General features: G+C 46.7%; 1 protein-coding gene across 4 annotated transcripts in view; it reads right to left on the bottom strand.

Annotated features, from left to right (window-relative positions):
- The window catches only part of LOC118359667 (adenylate cyclase type 6-like), a 52,555-nt gene that overhangs the window by 451 nt on the left and 38,601 nt on the right, over nucleotides 1–13,503 (bottom strand). For 3 of the 4 annotated variants that reach the window (XM_035738265.2, XM_035738267.2, XM_035738266.2), the window contains exons 5-23: nucleotides 9,827–9,948; nucleotides 8,777–8,888; nucleotides 8,502–8,629; nucleotides 8,187–8,345; nucleotides 7,944–8,085; nucleotides 6,803–6,931; nucleotides 6,258–6,286; nucleotides 5,935–6,082; nucleotides 5,712–5,809; nucleotides 5,519–5,606; nucleotides 5,308–5,424; nucleotides 5,062–5,220; nucleotides 4,774–4,949; nucleotides 4,632–4,685; nucleotides 4,328–4,460; nucleotides 3,953–4,216; nucleotides 3,551–3,755; nucleotides 3,205–3,329; nucleotides 1,171–3,102 (exon numbers count right to left, since the gene is read on the bottom strand). In XM_035738265.2, coding sequence (XP_035594158.1) covers nucleotides 2,974–3,102; nucleotides 3,205–3,329; nucleotides 3,551–3,755; nucleotides 3,953–4,216; nucleotides 4,328–4,460; nucleotides 4,632–4,685; nucleotides 4,774–4,949; nucleotides 5,062–5,220; nucleotides 5,308–5,424; nucleotides 5,519–5,606; nucleotides 5,712–5,809; nucleotides 5,935–6,082; nucleotides 6,258–6,286; nucleotides 6,803–6,931; nucleotides 7,944–8,085; nucleotides 8,187–8,345; nucleotides 8,502–8,629; nucleotides 8,777–8,888; nucleotides 9,827–9,948 — 2,517 coding nt within the window. In that variant the 3' untranslated portion in view covers nucleotides 1,171–2,973. Of the gene's footprint in view, nucleotides 1–1,170; nucleotides 3,103–3,204; nucleotides 3,330–3,550; nucleotides 3,756–3,952; nucleotides 4,217–4,327; nucleotides 4,461–4,631; nucleotides 4,686–4,773; nucleotides 4,950–5,061; nucleotides 5,221–5,307; nucleotides 5,425–5,518; nucleotides 5,607–5,711; nucleotides 5,810–5,934; nucleotides 6,083–6,257; nucleotides 6,287–6,802; nucleotides 6,932–7,943; nucleotides 8,086–8,186; nucleotides 8,346–8,501; nucleotides 8,630–8,776; nucleotides 8,889–9,826; nucleotides 9,949–13,503 lie in introns of those variants that run through there. The other variant, XM_052482043.1, reaches the window with a different exon arrangement.

Raw genomic sequence — 13,503 nt, 5'->3', positions numbered from 1 at the left:
GCCAATAACATGAGGCTATTAGCTTGCTTTGGGACGAACATTATCAACTTTTAGTGTCCATAGTCAAGTGTGTTATGAAGATGTTATGGGAAAGTCAAAATTAACTAAATAAAGTCAGTGTTGAGTCAATGCTAAGGTCAGTAAATTATTTCCATTAGCTTTCACAGGCTGTCTATCCTTCCCTCGATTTCTCTGCCTCTGTGAAACTCAGTTCCTCTTCCCACTGTATTCTCCAGTGGCTTGTTCAATTAAGACAGAGTTCTAATACTGCTCACACTGCTGATTGTGTTCTGTCTCTCTGAGGAGGGCCCTGAAATCTGATAGGGATGGGATCAGTGCATAACCTGACTGAGCTTAGTCCTGCAGTAGTGTTTGCTCAATGAAAAGGTACAGTGTACAATCTGTATATCTGTGGAAAAGCGACATCTAATGAGTATGAGTGATCAAATCTAGGACCAGTGTTTGAAATACTGTAGTTGGCTGCAGTTGATCAGTTGGTACCATTGAGCTTGAGCTTTTACGTCTGGCATTTTACAAGAAAGCGTTCTGCCCTTTGATCCTTATCGTTGGAATGGAATCATCATAAGCGTAATAATTCATCATAATAACAACAACCATAAGGTTAATACAAATTATGAATACAGAGGTGATAAAAAAATACTCAACGTTAAAACAAACAGAATCGAAAACAGGATACCACAATCAGACATGCTTTAAAGCAGTTAAGTTAGGCAAAAAAGCAGTTTGAAGTATCATAAAAACCTCACAGTGAAAATAGTTATGCCCCTTCAAGATTACAAAGCACAGTATTCAGCCTAATATATATATATTTATTTCCTTCTTTCTTTAGAAAATACTCGTTAGCGATTCAAACTTAGGCGGCTGTCCGGTACCACTGTATTTAATACCCAGGCTTTCCCCTCTGGTTCTGGAACATCTTAGGCGGCTGTCCGGTACCACTGTATTTAATACCCAGGCTTTCCCCTCTGGTTCTGGAACATCTTAGGCGGCTGTCCGGTACCACTGTATTTAATACCCAGGCTTTCCCCTCTGGTTCTGGAACATCTTAGGCGGCTGTCCGGTACCACTGTATTTAATACCCAGGCTTTCCATCTTAGGCGGCTCTGGTTCTGGAACATCTTAGGCGGCTGTCCGGTACCACTGTATTTAATACCCAGGCTTTCCCCTCTGGTTCTGGAACATCTTAGGCGGCTGTCCGGTACCACTGTATTTAATACCCAGGCTTTCCCCTCTGGTTCTGGAACATCTTAGGCGGCTGTCCGGTACCACTGTATTTAATACCCAGGCTTTCCCCTCTGGTTCTGGAACATCTTAGGCGGCTGTCCGGTACCACTGTATTTAATACCCAGGCTTTCCCCTCTGGTTCTGGAACATCTTAGGCGGCTGTCCGGTACCACTGTATTTAATACCCAGGCTTTCCCCTCTGGTTCTGGAACATCTTAGGCGGCTGTCCGGTACCACTGTATTTAATACCCAGGCTTTCCCCTCTGGTTCTGGAACATCTTAGGCGGCTGTCCGGTACCACTGTATTTAATACCCAGGCTTTCCCCTCTGGTTCTGGAACATCTTAGGCGGCTGTCCGGTACCACTGTATTTAATACCCAGGCTTTCCCCTCTGGTTCTGGAACATCTTAGGCGCCTGTCCGGTACCACTGTATTTAATGCCCAGGCTTTCCCCTCTGGTTCTGGAACATCTTAGGCGGCTGTCCGGTACCACTGTATTTAATACCCAGGCTTTCCCCTCTGGTTCTGGAACATCTTAGGCGCCTGTCCGGTACCACTGTATTTAATGCCCAGGCTTTCCCCTCTGGTTCTGGAACATCTTTTTTAGTTTTGAGTCCTTTAATTTCCATTTGCAAAATAAATGGAAAGGGACACATTTGAAAGGGGTGGAGCAGTTGACAGTATGCCTTTGCTGTATACAATTGTGCCTTGGGTGCTCGAACTGTTATAGCTGGACTGAGCCATGGTGGGGGTAACACATTTGACAAGGGTTGAGGAGGGGGGGACCATCCTATTTCCTCTTATTTTGTTGAACCAACAGGTTGAACCCTCTCCCCAGGACTTAAAAAAGGCTACCAGCCTCTATTTAATCTTAAATAACATAATAATCATTTTAGAGATGGAGGCAGAGTAATCATATAGATGTCATCGATGATAAACTGTACTGGACCTCTTTGCTGGCTGATTGATCAACCAAATGAAAGTTGTTACACATTTTGCCCATATTGATTAATAGCATTTGCCAGCACTGTACTAAAAAGACTGAGGGTACTACCGTGCAACAGATTGAGTTGGTGATCATCGCAGACTTTTGCGAGAACATAACAGACATGTCTTGCCTTGTTTTTCGTAAATACTTTGGTCTTTGGTCAATATTTTCCTTCAATTTATACACATATTCATACACACAAATATGCATGTACATACACACTTAGAAACGTGTAATAAACTGGATATTTGTGCACGTATGTATTCAGACTTTTTCATAAAGGAATTTTTGCACAAAACATCAAGATTAAAATAAATAAGTAACCCAGAAATAAAACATGAGTACCTGTTTCATATTTCTGCTGAAAAGAAATCATGAAAAAAAAAAAAAAAAATCACAGAAAATGATGTCAAATAAAAAGTAACCTTATGTACAGCCTTTTTCTTTTTTTGACACAGGCTAAAGGCGTTGTTTTAAATAAACAGACTTTGCATCTTTAAAGTAGCCTGAGAGAAAGGCTAGACATGAGAAAAACACTTGTCCTTCCATGTGTGCGGGCGCCAAAACATGGCTGCCACATAAGAAAATTTTCCTTCTCAAGTCCTGGAGTCTCAAAGTATTTTCTCTTGGCTCGGGTTTCAAGTGATGGCATCGCTAGTTGTTAGCCGCTAGCTCGCGGTGCGAGTCCTCCCTCAGTAGTGCTGCCGCGGGAAAGGTCCCGGCTAATGCTGCCACGGCTGCTAACTATTGGGCGGTCCATCATTCAGGAAGTAGGTCGTCATTTCCCCTTTGCCCTTGACTTTAACGACCCCACGGCACTCTAGAACATATCCTATATCTGAAAGCACCTGGTGGAGGTCCGTGGTAACCTGAGGAGAGTGGGAAAATGTGCATTTTTGACCGGCATACACTATGCTTATTAGGAACGGAGTATGACCTACTGAGTGTTAACTGATTGACATCCTCCATACCTGAATGCGGTCTGGGACTCCTGTACTGTCCATGCGACTGGCTACGTTGACCGTGTTCCCCCATATATCGTACTGGGGCTTCCGTGCTCCAATCACCCCTGCGACCACTGGCCCAATATTCAGACCTGAAAAAAGAGAGACAGATCATAGATTCATAAACATAGTGGTTATTCATACCAAACTCATGCATCCAACCATATTCTACTCTGTTTCCTATTAACCAACACTCTCTCTGGTCTGCAACACTGGTTCCTATCCCACTCAATCCTGTCTGTGTTTCACAACTTCATGTGATATTATTTAACCTCAGTTTGTTTAAAGCTTTGTTGAGCTTTTTCAGACTCACCTATCTTCATCTGGAAGTTGTTGAAGGAATGCTCATTGATGTACTTCATCTGTTCCCTCAGTCTCATGGCATAGTCGGCCAGAGCCGTGATATGGGAGCGGCCCTCACGGTCGTAGGTGGAATCATTGAGACCCGAGGCGGCCATGTAGGTGCTGCCAATAGTCTTGATCTTCTCCAGCTGACGAAACTTCTCCTCACTGATGATCTGAGAGTAGGACAAAACACAAAGCCTCAGGTTTGAGTTTGGCCAAAACTGTATCCTATTTTAATTGCATGAGGCCAACGATGACTGTACTGAAAATGCACCAAAGGGCAAAAGACACAGAATTCACAATGACACTAAGCGTCCACAATTCCATAATCTACCATCTCCTCTCCTCTCCCCGCCCCCTCCCTCTTTACCTCGTCAAAGTCGGCGATGATCTCGTTGAGCAGCCTAAGACATTCCACTCCCTCATTGTTGGCCTCCAGCTCTACATAGAACTCAGAGAAGTTGGAAATGGAGGCGAACATGACGGCCACACACTCACAGGACTGGTAGTAGAGCTCGTCGTTACGGCGCTCACGTGCCAGAAAGTGAGCCGCCACGTCCTTGGGCAGGATGTTGTGGAGGAGACGGCGGTTGTAGGCCTGAAGCTCCTCCATCTCCTCCTTCTCCTCTGTGGCCTGGAAGGAGGACATGAGGGAAAAAGGTTAAGATAGGTGGGGACATCTTATACTACACTATGTTCTGCTGTAGTCAAGGTAGAGGAGTGCCCCTCTGTAGGCCTATGGTACCTGTAGTTTCCAGAGGAAGTCGAGGCGTGAAGTGGACTCCACCTGCTGGGCATGGAGGTAGAGCGCCAGCACAAACACAGTGAGAATCACAGGTGTCATGACTCTCAGAGATACTTTGGTCACACTGAACGGGCTGCAGAGAGACAGTTAGAAAGAAAGGTCAGAGAGGCACAGTTAGAAAGAAAACCAAGAAACAAACCAAACTGCAGAGAGAGAGTGGATCAGAGAAAGAGAAAATGGGTCATATGCACACCTACACAGATTTCAAATAATGATTTCAGAAAGGCTTTGAATCCAAACTTACCACTCGACTGTAGTTTCATTGAAACTGGACCATTGAATAGTTTCATTGAAATCACTGGATGAGAAAAAGAAAGAAAATGGTTTAGTCAAAAACATTGATGACTACAACGTTGTGTCCTCCTGAACGCAGCCCCAGTACTCACAGGGCTTTGGAGGTGACAAAGAGGTCAGCATTTTCGAACAGCGCCACCTGTGGCCACTCCACCAGCAGCAGGAAGGTGAGCTGGATGAGCAGCATGAGGGCCAGCTTCCCTATACTGCTGATCTGGAGGAATACTGAACAGGCCAGCAGGGTCAGCAGCACACTGTAGCTGAAATACTGAGGGAGAGAAGGACAGAGAGGATTGATTGATGATCAGATTAACCTGTTATTTATAAAGAACATATAAGACATCAGTATACAACCTGACATCGGTGACACACCCACTCACCTCTGGGAAGGGACATGAGGGGCCCTGGCTGGGACAAATCTCTAGACCCCCATCTACCGACACAGACAGGTTGCGGATGAGACAGGGTGTCACCATGGAAACAGAGATGTTCAGCTCCCGGGCAATGCAGTCCACCAAACTCTCCGTGTCACACGCAAACTACAACCGAAGAGACATTCACAAACATGTTAACTTGTGGGGAAATGTTTGCTGTAGGTGTGTGTGTGTCAATCTGTTCAGTCTCACCATGTTGACAAAGGCAGAGATGAAGACGAGGATGATGGTAAACACCCCCACCAGAGTGCTGTTGGTACGAGACTGGACTATCTTCTTTGACACGATCTGCATCGCAGCTGGAAACAGCTACATGAGAGGAGGAATAAAGGAAATAACATTTAGTGTCCAGAATGCATTTGGGTGTGTACAGTAGGTAATGTGTGTGTTGTGGAGTTCTTACCTTAATGCAGGAATATATGGCACAGATGAAGAGGATGTTGGCGAGGATGATGAAGATACTGATGTAGATCCCCAGCATTACTGGGGTGCTGCAGGAGGAGACACACAGACAAGAGGACTCAGAAAAGTAAGTGTGTGTGTGTGTGTGTGTGTGTGCGTGTGTGTGTGTGTGTGTGTACGCGTGTGTCACTCACTGTGGAAATATGACAATCTGGATGAAGGAGATGAAGCAGAAGACCAGGAGGGTACAAGCCACGTAACCCCCAAAGCGATCGTCTACCTTCTTCGAATACTACCAGAGAGAGATCAGAACCCGTTAAAAACATCAGCAGACATTAACTGTGAATGTGAACTACATAACATACCAGGGATGAACTAAATAAAGCCCAGAGTATTCTGGGAGATGTACGCAGAGACCTTTTTCTCTAGGCTAGAGGTCTGGAAGGTGAGCAGGAACTTCTTGACGTGGTCTTTCCTCAGCTGGTCGATGCTGCGAGCATCGATGGCTCGCCCAAGAAACTCATCCACCTCATCTTCAGGGTTCATTGCCTCCTGGGCACCACGGCTGGAAAGGGGGAGGAGGTAGAGAGAGAGAGAGAGAGAGGGAGAGAGGGAGAGAGAGTGTAAATGTGCATTTTGGCAAGTGAGCCTGTCTCCCTGGGTGTGTATTTAGGTGGGTGTGTATATGTGTATATGTGTATGTGTGTATCCCAAACATCCTCAGAAAAATAACTACTCACTTGTCTTTGCTGGACGACTCATCAATCCCCTGAGAAAGAGAAAGAAAAGGAGGATTAACCAACATACAGAAACCCAGACAAGAGATGTAAAAAGAGGGATTAGCCAATAGATAAACCCTGTAGGGAAGAGCTGGCCCTCAGGAGACAGGAGAGGAAAGACAGAAGAGACTATCGGTAGACACTGGGGAACATAATGGAGAGACTACTACAGGGTTTCCCAACCTCGGTTCTGGGGACCCCAAGGGATGCATGTTTTGTTTTTTGCCCAATGACTACACAGCTGATTCGAATAATCAATACTTGATGATTTGTTGAATATTTCAATCTGCTGTCTAGTGCTAGGGCAAAAATCAAAACATGCATCCCTTGGGGTCCCCAGGACCTTGTTTGGTAAACGCTGGTAGTGGGACACACAGAGCACTCTGAAGTGAGGTAACATTTATGGGTAAGACTATTGGGATACAATAAGTAGATATAGGGGAGAAGCAGGAGAGACACAAATGAGACACAAATGAGCCAATAGAGAGAGAGAGGTTTCGTCTCACCATCTGTCTGAAGACTTTGGAGTCCTTGGTCCTGGAGAACCTTGTGTCGGGCACCCAGCGAGGCATCAGGCCCTCGTTGGAGTTGGACCGCGTCCTCTGCATCTTGGCCATCATGGCCTTCTCGTCTTTCTACACAGAGGAAAGCACAGACAGAGACAAAGGTTAGACAACTGAACCGGTGAAACCCTTGAGTGGATTAAATGGGTGCTAACTTGGACAACCCAATGAGTTGTTCCACCAATTCAGTGCCTTTTGAATAGTGTAACTTGGTCCAAAAATAATTTAATTTTAACATTCTGTCATAAAGGGCACATGTTGAACTTCATTAAAGAAAGTATTCCATCTCAATAGGTTAAAGGGCAACTCTGCCACTTTTCAACATCATATTCATTATCTCCAGCACCAAACCAGTGTCTACATATGTGAAAACTGCGCATTTCTACATTTTGTAGAACTATATATTGAACAAAAATATAAACATAACATGCAACAATTTCAAAGAATTTACAGTTCATGTAAGAAAATCAATTAGGCCGTAATCTGTAGATTTCACATGACTGGCAAGGGTGCAGCCATGGGTGGACCTGGGAGGGCTTAGGCCCACCCACTGGGGAGCCAGGCCCAGCCAATTAGAATGAGTTTTCCCTACAAAGGAGCTTTATTACAGACAGGAATACTCCTCAGCAACAAGAGTTCAGTTCACATAACAGGGTTGACCTTAAAATGAGGGACTGACGTAAATGAATCACTAATAACATGAAATAAATAATCATCTTTAGAAATTACTTTGTCAAAGCAACAAAATAACTAGGGGATGGTGCAAACTTCACATTTTGACACATCTTCTTAGAAGTCACATGGGGTGCAGAGTGACATGTCAAAATGCTGAATTCTTTATTCATATAAAAAATGAGATTTATTGAATTATCCTTGTGTTCTATATTAAAGGGCACTTAATTTAATATAACATGCTTTTAAAATTCAATATTGGTGCACAATGTCTGATTAAAACATCAAAGAGATGCAAAAGGCACTCTTCGTGGAACAACCTCAATTCTCCAGTGTTTGGAGTGCCCTGTAAACTGTCATACAACTGTACGTGTGGTGGTTAGCAAGTGTAGGAAGTCGTTTTGTCCCTGACCCGTTTCTGGCTGCAGCCCAGCACCAGGAAGGTCTCAATGCTGTTCTCCTTCAAGTAGGCGTTCCTCTCCCCTCCGAAACCCGGCTCCACCTCATAATCCCTATTTAGATACTGCAGGGTGGCTTTGGTGATGTGGATCCTCCTGGGAGAAGGACACAAGGTCAGTCTATGTGTGTGTCTGCGTGCGCACGTGCATGCATGTGTGCATACATGTGTGTGTGGGTGTGTGTGTGTCTCCCTCACCCTGCCTTGCCCCCAGCCTCCATGTGGTTGGCCAGTGTGACATCGTTGGACCACACGTCAAACTGCCACTTCCTGAGTCCCAGCACCCCACAGTGCACACGGCCGCTATGGATGCCCACACGCATGTTGACGTTGACCCCCGTCACTTCACGCACCAGCCTGCACATTTACACAAAGAACATGTATGTTAAATGTTTTTCCAAAAAACACATGATACTCCAACAGGCTGAAGTAATACATTTATGATATATTTTATGATTTGTCATGTCTAGAAAATATGGCATCTCCCCACACACAGACGTTCCTCATACTCACGAGATGGCCTCTATCATGTCGACGCCCATCTCCACACAGCAGTGGGCGTGGTCAGCGCGGGGCTCAGGCAGCCCAGACACACAGTAGTAACAGTCCCCCAGGATCTTGATACGCAGACAGTGGTTCTCCTACAGATAGAGAGACAAAGCAGTTATGGCAGTTAGGGAGGGACAGAGAACAAATTATATTCAATTGGAAGGGCAATACACTAGTTAATGTAGAAAATTTGAAAATGGGGGAAGGTGAAAAGAGAGTGAAGAGAAATTCTTATTTACAGATGCTAGTTTGTCGAAGCGGGCGAAGAGCTCGTTGAGCGTCATGACCAACTCCTGAGCCGTACACTGAGACGCCAAGCTGGTGAAACCCTCAATGTCCGCAAACAGAATACTGAAGAGAAACAAAGAGACAGGATTGGTTGATCAGTAACTAATCGGATGACCCTTCCTCCTCCTGTTATGTGTTGGGGTAGTCTGTCCACAGACTTAATGTATGCCTAGTTGCCTGTGTGTGTGTGTGTGTGTGTGTGTGTGTGTGTGTGTGTGTGTGTGTGTGTGTGTGTGTGTGTGTGTGTGTGTGTGTGTGTGTGTGTGTGTGTGTGTGTGTGTGTGTGTGTGTGTGTGTGTGTGTGTGTGTTGGGGTGTGTATAGTCGGTGCTCTAATTGAATCTGGGCTGAAGCTCCCATTCTTTGGGGATTATCTTATCTTGGCTGCTGGTAATTAAGTATTCCCTTACTAGTGTTAATTAGCCCGCTCTCTGCCAAGCCCTGAGTAAGGTTGTGTGTGTGTGTGTGTGTGTGTGTGTGTGTGTGTGTGTGTGTGTGTGTATATACAGTATGTGTGTACGATAATGTTGATGTGCAATGTTGAATAAATACAAGCACCCTGCCTTTATTTGATAAAAGATACCGTTGAATAACAGTTAAATGAGGTCAAGAAATAAAACACATCAACACTGTTTAACATGTTAAGGCGTCTGCCTGCTTCCCAGCCGAAACAGTTCGGAACAGTTTGTGTACATATTATAACGACATTTTGTGACGTTTTTGTATGTTTTGGACTTGAATTACCTTAAACCAATTCGGACTATTTTGGCTACGGCGTCTCAAAATGGGCAAACAGTTCTATTGCGCTTTTTTCAAGCGAAGCACACTCTTCGGTTCTCCTAGCTGACATTGGATAGCCGCCAGCCAAACTGAATAATGCTGATGCCTTTAGAGGTCATAGCTCTTGTCAGTTTGGTTTGTTGAAGTAATGCTGTGGTTATTGATGTGTTGTTGTCAGGGCAGGGCTACTGAGGTTACCAGGATGATTGTGTCTATGCTGACCTGACGTTGTCATGTTTCTGGATGTAGATCTTATGGAACATCATGTCTTCTTTCTTAGCGTTGATGTCAGCCTTCATCTCCATGGCAACATGCCGTGGCAACACAGACAGCAAGAGGCGTTCCTGAAGTGTTGAGAGAAGTATCTGGCTTAGTTAGTATCTGCATTTAATACATACAGTTGAAGTCAGAAGTTTACATACACCTTAGCCAAATACATTTAAACTCAGTTTTTCACAATTCCTGACATTTAATCCCAGTAAAAATTCCCTGTCTTAGGTCAGTTAGGATCACCACATTATTTTAAGAATGGGAAATTTCATAATAATAGTAGAGAGAATGATTTATTTCAGCTATTATTTTTTTTCTTCACATTCCCAGTGGGTCAGAAGTTTACATACACTCAATTAGTATTGGGTAGCATTGCCTTTATATTGTTTAACTTAGGTCAAACATTTCAGGGAGCCTTCCACAAGCTTCCCACAATAAGTTTGGTGAATTTTGGCCCATTCCTCCTGACAGAGCTGGTGTAACTGAGTCAGGTTTGTTGGCCTCCTTGCCTGCACAAACTTTATCTGCCACAAATGGTCTATGTGTCTGTGTCTGTCTATCCCTGTTATCTCCTCTCTGCACAGACCATACAAACGCTCCACACCGCGTGGCCGCGGCCACCCTAATCTGGTGGTCCCAGCGCACGACCCACGTGGAGTTCCAGGTCTCCGGTAGCCTCTGGAACTGCCGATCTGCGGCCAACAAGGCAGAGTTCATCTCAGCCTATGCCTCCCTCCAGTCCCTCGACTTCTTGGCACTGACGGAAACATGGATCACCACAGATAACACTGCTACTCCTACTGCTCTCTCTTCGTCCGCCCACGTGTTCTCGCACACCCCGAGAGCTTCTGGTCAGCGGGGTGGTGGCACCGGGATCCTCATCTCTCCCAAGTGGTCATTCTCTTTTCTCCCCTTACCCATCTGTCTATCGCCTCCTTTGAATTTCATGCTGTCACAGTTACCAGCCCTTTCAAGCTTAACATCCTTATCATTTATCGCCCTCCAGGTCCCCTCGGAGAGTTCATCAATGAGCTTGATGTCTTGATAAGCTCCTTTCCTGAGGACGGCTCACCTCTCACAGTTCTGGGCGACTTTAACCTCCCCACGTCTACCTTTGACTCATTCCTCTCTGCCTCCTTCTTTCCACTCCTTTCCTCTTTTGACCTCACCCTCTCACCTTCCCCCCCTACTCACAAGGCAGGCAATACGCTCAACCTCATCTTTACTAGATGCTGTTCTTCCACTAACCTCCAAGTCTCCGACCACTACCTTGTATCCTTTTCCCTCTCGCTCTCATCCAACACTTCCCACACTGCCCCTACTCGGATGGTATCGCGCCGTCCCAACCTTCGCTCTCTCTCCCCCGCTACTCTCTCCTCTTCCATCCTATCATCTCTTCCCTCTGCTCAAACCTTCTCCAACCTATCTCCTGATTCTGGCTCCTCAACCCTCCTCTCCTCCCTTTCTGCATCCTTTGACTCTCTATGTCCCCTATCTTACAGGCCGGCTCGGTCCTCCCCTCCCGCCTCCGTGGCTCGACGACTCATTGCGAGCTCACAGAACAGGGCTCCGGGCAGCCGAGCGGAAATGGAGGAAAACTCGCCTCCCTGCGGACCTGGCATCCTTTCGCTCCCTCCTCTCTACATTTTCCTCCTCTGTCTCTGCTGCTAAAGCCACTTTCTACCACTCTAAATTCCAAGCATCTGCCTCTAACCCTAGGAAGCTCTTTGCCACCTTCTCCTCCCTCCTGAATCCTCCTCCCCTCCCCCCCTCCTCCCTCTCTGCAGATGACTTCGTCAAACATTTTGAAAAGAAGGTCGACGACATCCGATCCTCGTTTGCTAAGTCAAACGACACCGCTGGTTCTGCTCACACTGCCCTACCCGGTGCTCTGACCTCTTTCTCCCCTCTCTCTCCAGATGAAATCTCGCGTCTTGTGACGGCCGGCCGCCCAACAACCTGCCCGCTCGACCCTATCCCCTCCTCTCTTCTCCAGACCATTTCCGGAGACCTTCTCCCTTACCTCACCTCGCTCATCAACTCATCCCTGACCGCTGGCTACGTCCCTTCCGTCTTCAAGAGAGCGAGAGTTGCACCCCTTCTGAAAAAACGGAGGGGTCAACAACTACAGACCAGTATCCCTTCTTTCTTTTCTCTCCGCACCGCTAAAGCTAACTCTCTCTCCTCTGCTCTCATCCTTCTAGACCTATCGGCTGCCTTCGATACTGTGAACCATCAGATCCTCCTCTCCACCCTCTCCGAGTTGGGCATCTCCGGCGCGGCCCACGCTTGGATTGCGTCCTACCTGACAGGTCGCTCCTACCAGGTGGCGTGGCGAGAATCTGTCTCCTCACCACGCGCTCTCACCACTGGTGTCCCCCAGGGCTCTGTTCTAGGCCCTCTCCTATTCTCGCTATACACCAAGTCACTTGGCTCTGTCATAACCTCACATGGTCTCTCCTATCATTGCTATGCAGACGACACACAATTAATCTTCTCCTTTCCTCCTTCTGATGACCAGGTGGTGAATCGCATCTCTGCATGTCTGGCAGACATATCAGTGTGGATGACGGATCACCACCTCAAGCTGAACCTCGGCAAGACGGAGCTGCTCTTCCTCCCGGGGAAGGACTGCCCGTTCCATGATCTCGCCATCACGGTTGACAACTCCATTGTGTCCTCCTCCCAGAGCGCTAAGAACCTTGGCGTGATCCTGGACAACACTCTGTCGTTCTCAACTAACATCAAGGCGGTAGCCCGTTCCTGTAGGTTCATGCTCTACAACATCCGCAGAGTACGACCCTGCCTCACACAGGAAGCGGCGCAGGTCCTAATCCAGGCACTTGTCATCTCCCGTCTGGATTACTGCAACTCGCTGTTGGCTGGGCTCCCTGCCTGTGCCATTAAACCCCTACAACTCATCCAGAACGCCGCAGCCCGTCTGGTGTTCAACCTTCCCAAGTTCTCTCACGTCACCCGCTCCTCCGCTCTCTCCACTGGCTTCCAGTTGAAGCTCGCATCCGCTACAAGACCATGGTGCTTGCCTACGGAGCTGTGAGGGGAACGGCACCTCAGTACCTCCAGGCTCTGATCAGTCCCTACACCCAAACAAGGGCACTGCGTTCATCCACCTCTGGCCTGCTCGCCTCCCTACCACTGAGGAAGTACAGTTCCCGCTCAGCCCAGTCAAAACTGTTCGCTGCTCTGGCTCCCCAATGGTGGAACACACTCCCTCACGACGCCAGGACAGCGGAGTCAATCACCACCTTCCGGAGACACCTGAAACCCCACCTCTTTAAGGAATACCTAGGATAGGATAAAGTAATCCCCCCCCTTAAAAGATTTAGATGCACTATTGTAAAGTGGCTGTTCCACTGGATGTCATAAGGTGAATGCACCAATTTGTAAGTCGCTCTGGATAAGAGCGTCTGCTAAATGACTTAAATGTAAATGTAAATGTAATGTAAATGTCTATAGGATTGAGGTCAGAGCTTTGTGATGGCCACTCCAATACCTTCACTTCGTTGTCCTTAAGCCATTTTGCCACAACTTTGGAAGTATGCTTGGGGTCATTGTCTATTTGGAAGACCCATTTGCGACCAAGCTTTAACTTCCTGACTCAAGTCTTG

Source organism: Oncorhynchus keta, chromosome 27 (assembly GCF_023373465.1).
Source record: "Oncorhynchus keta strain PuntledgeMale-10-30-2019 chromosome 27, Oket_V2, whole genome shotgun sequence".
Classification (NCBI taxonomy): Eukaryota; Metazoa; Chordata; class Actinopteri; order Salmoniformes; family Salmonidae; genus Oncorhynchus; species Oncorhynchus keta.
This window is presented reverse-complemented; position numbering and strand designations above follow the sequence as displayed.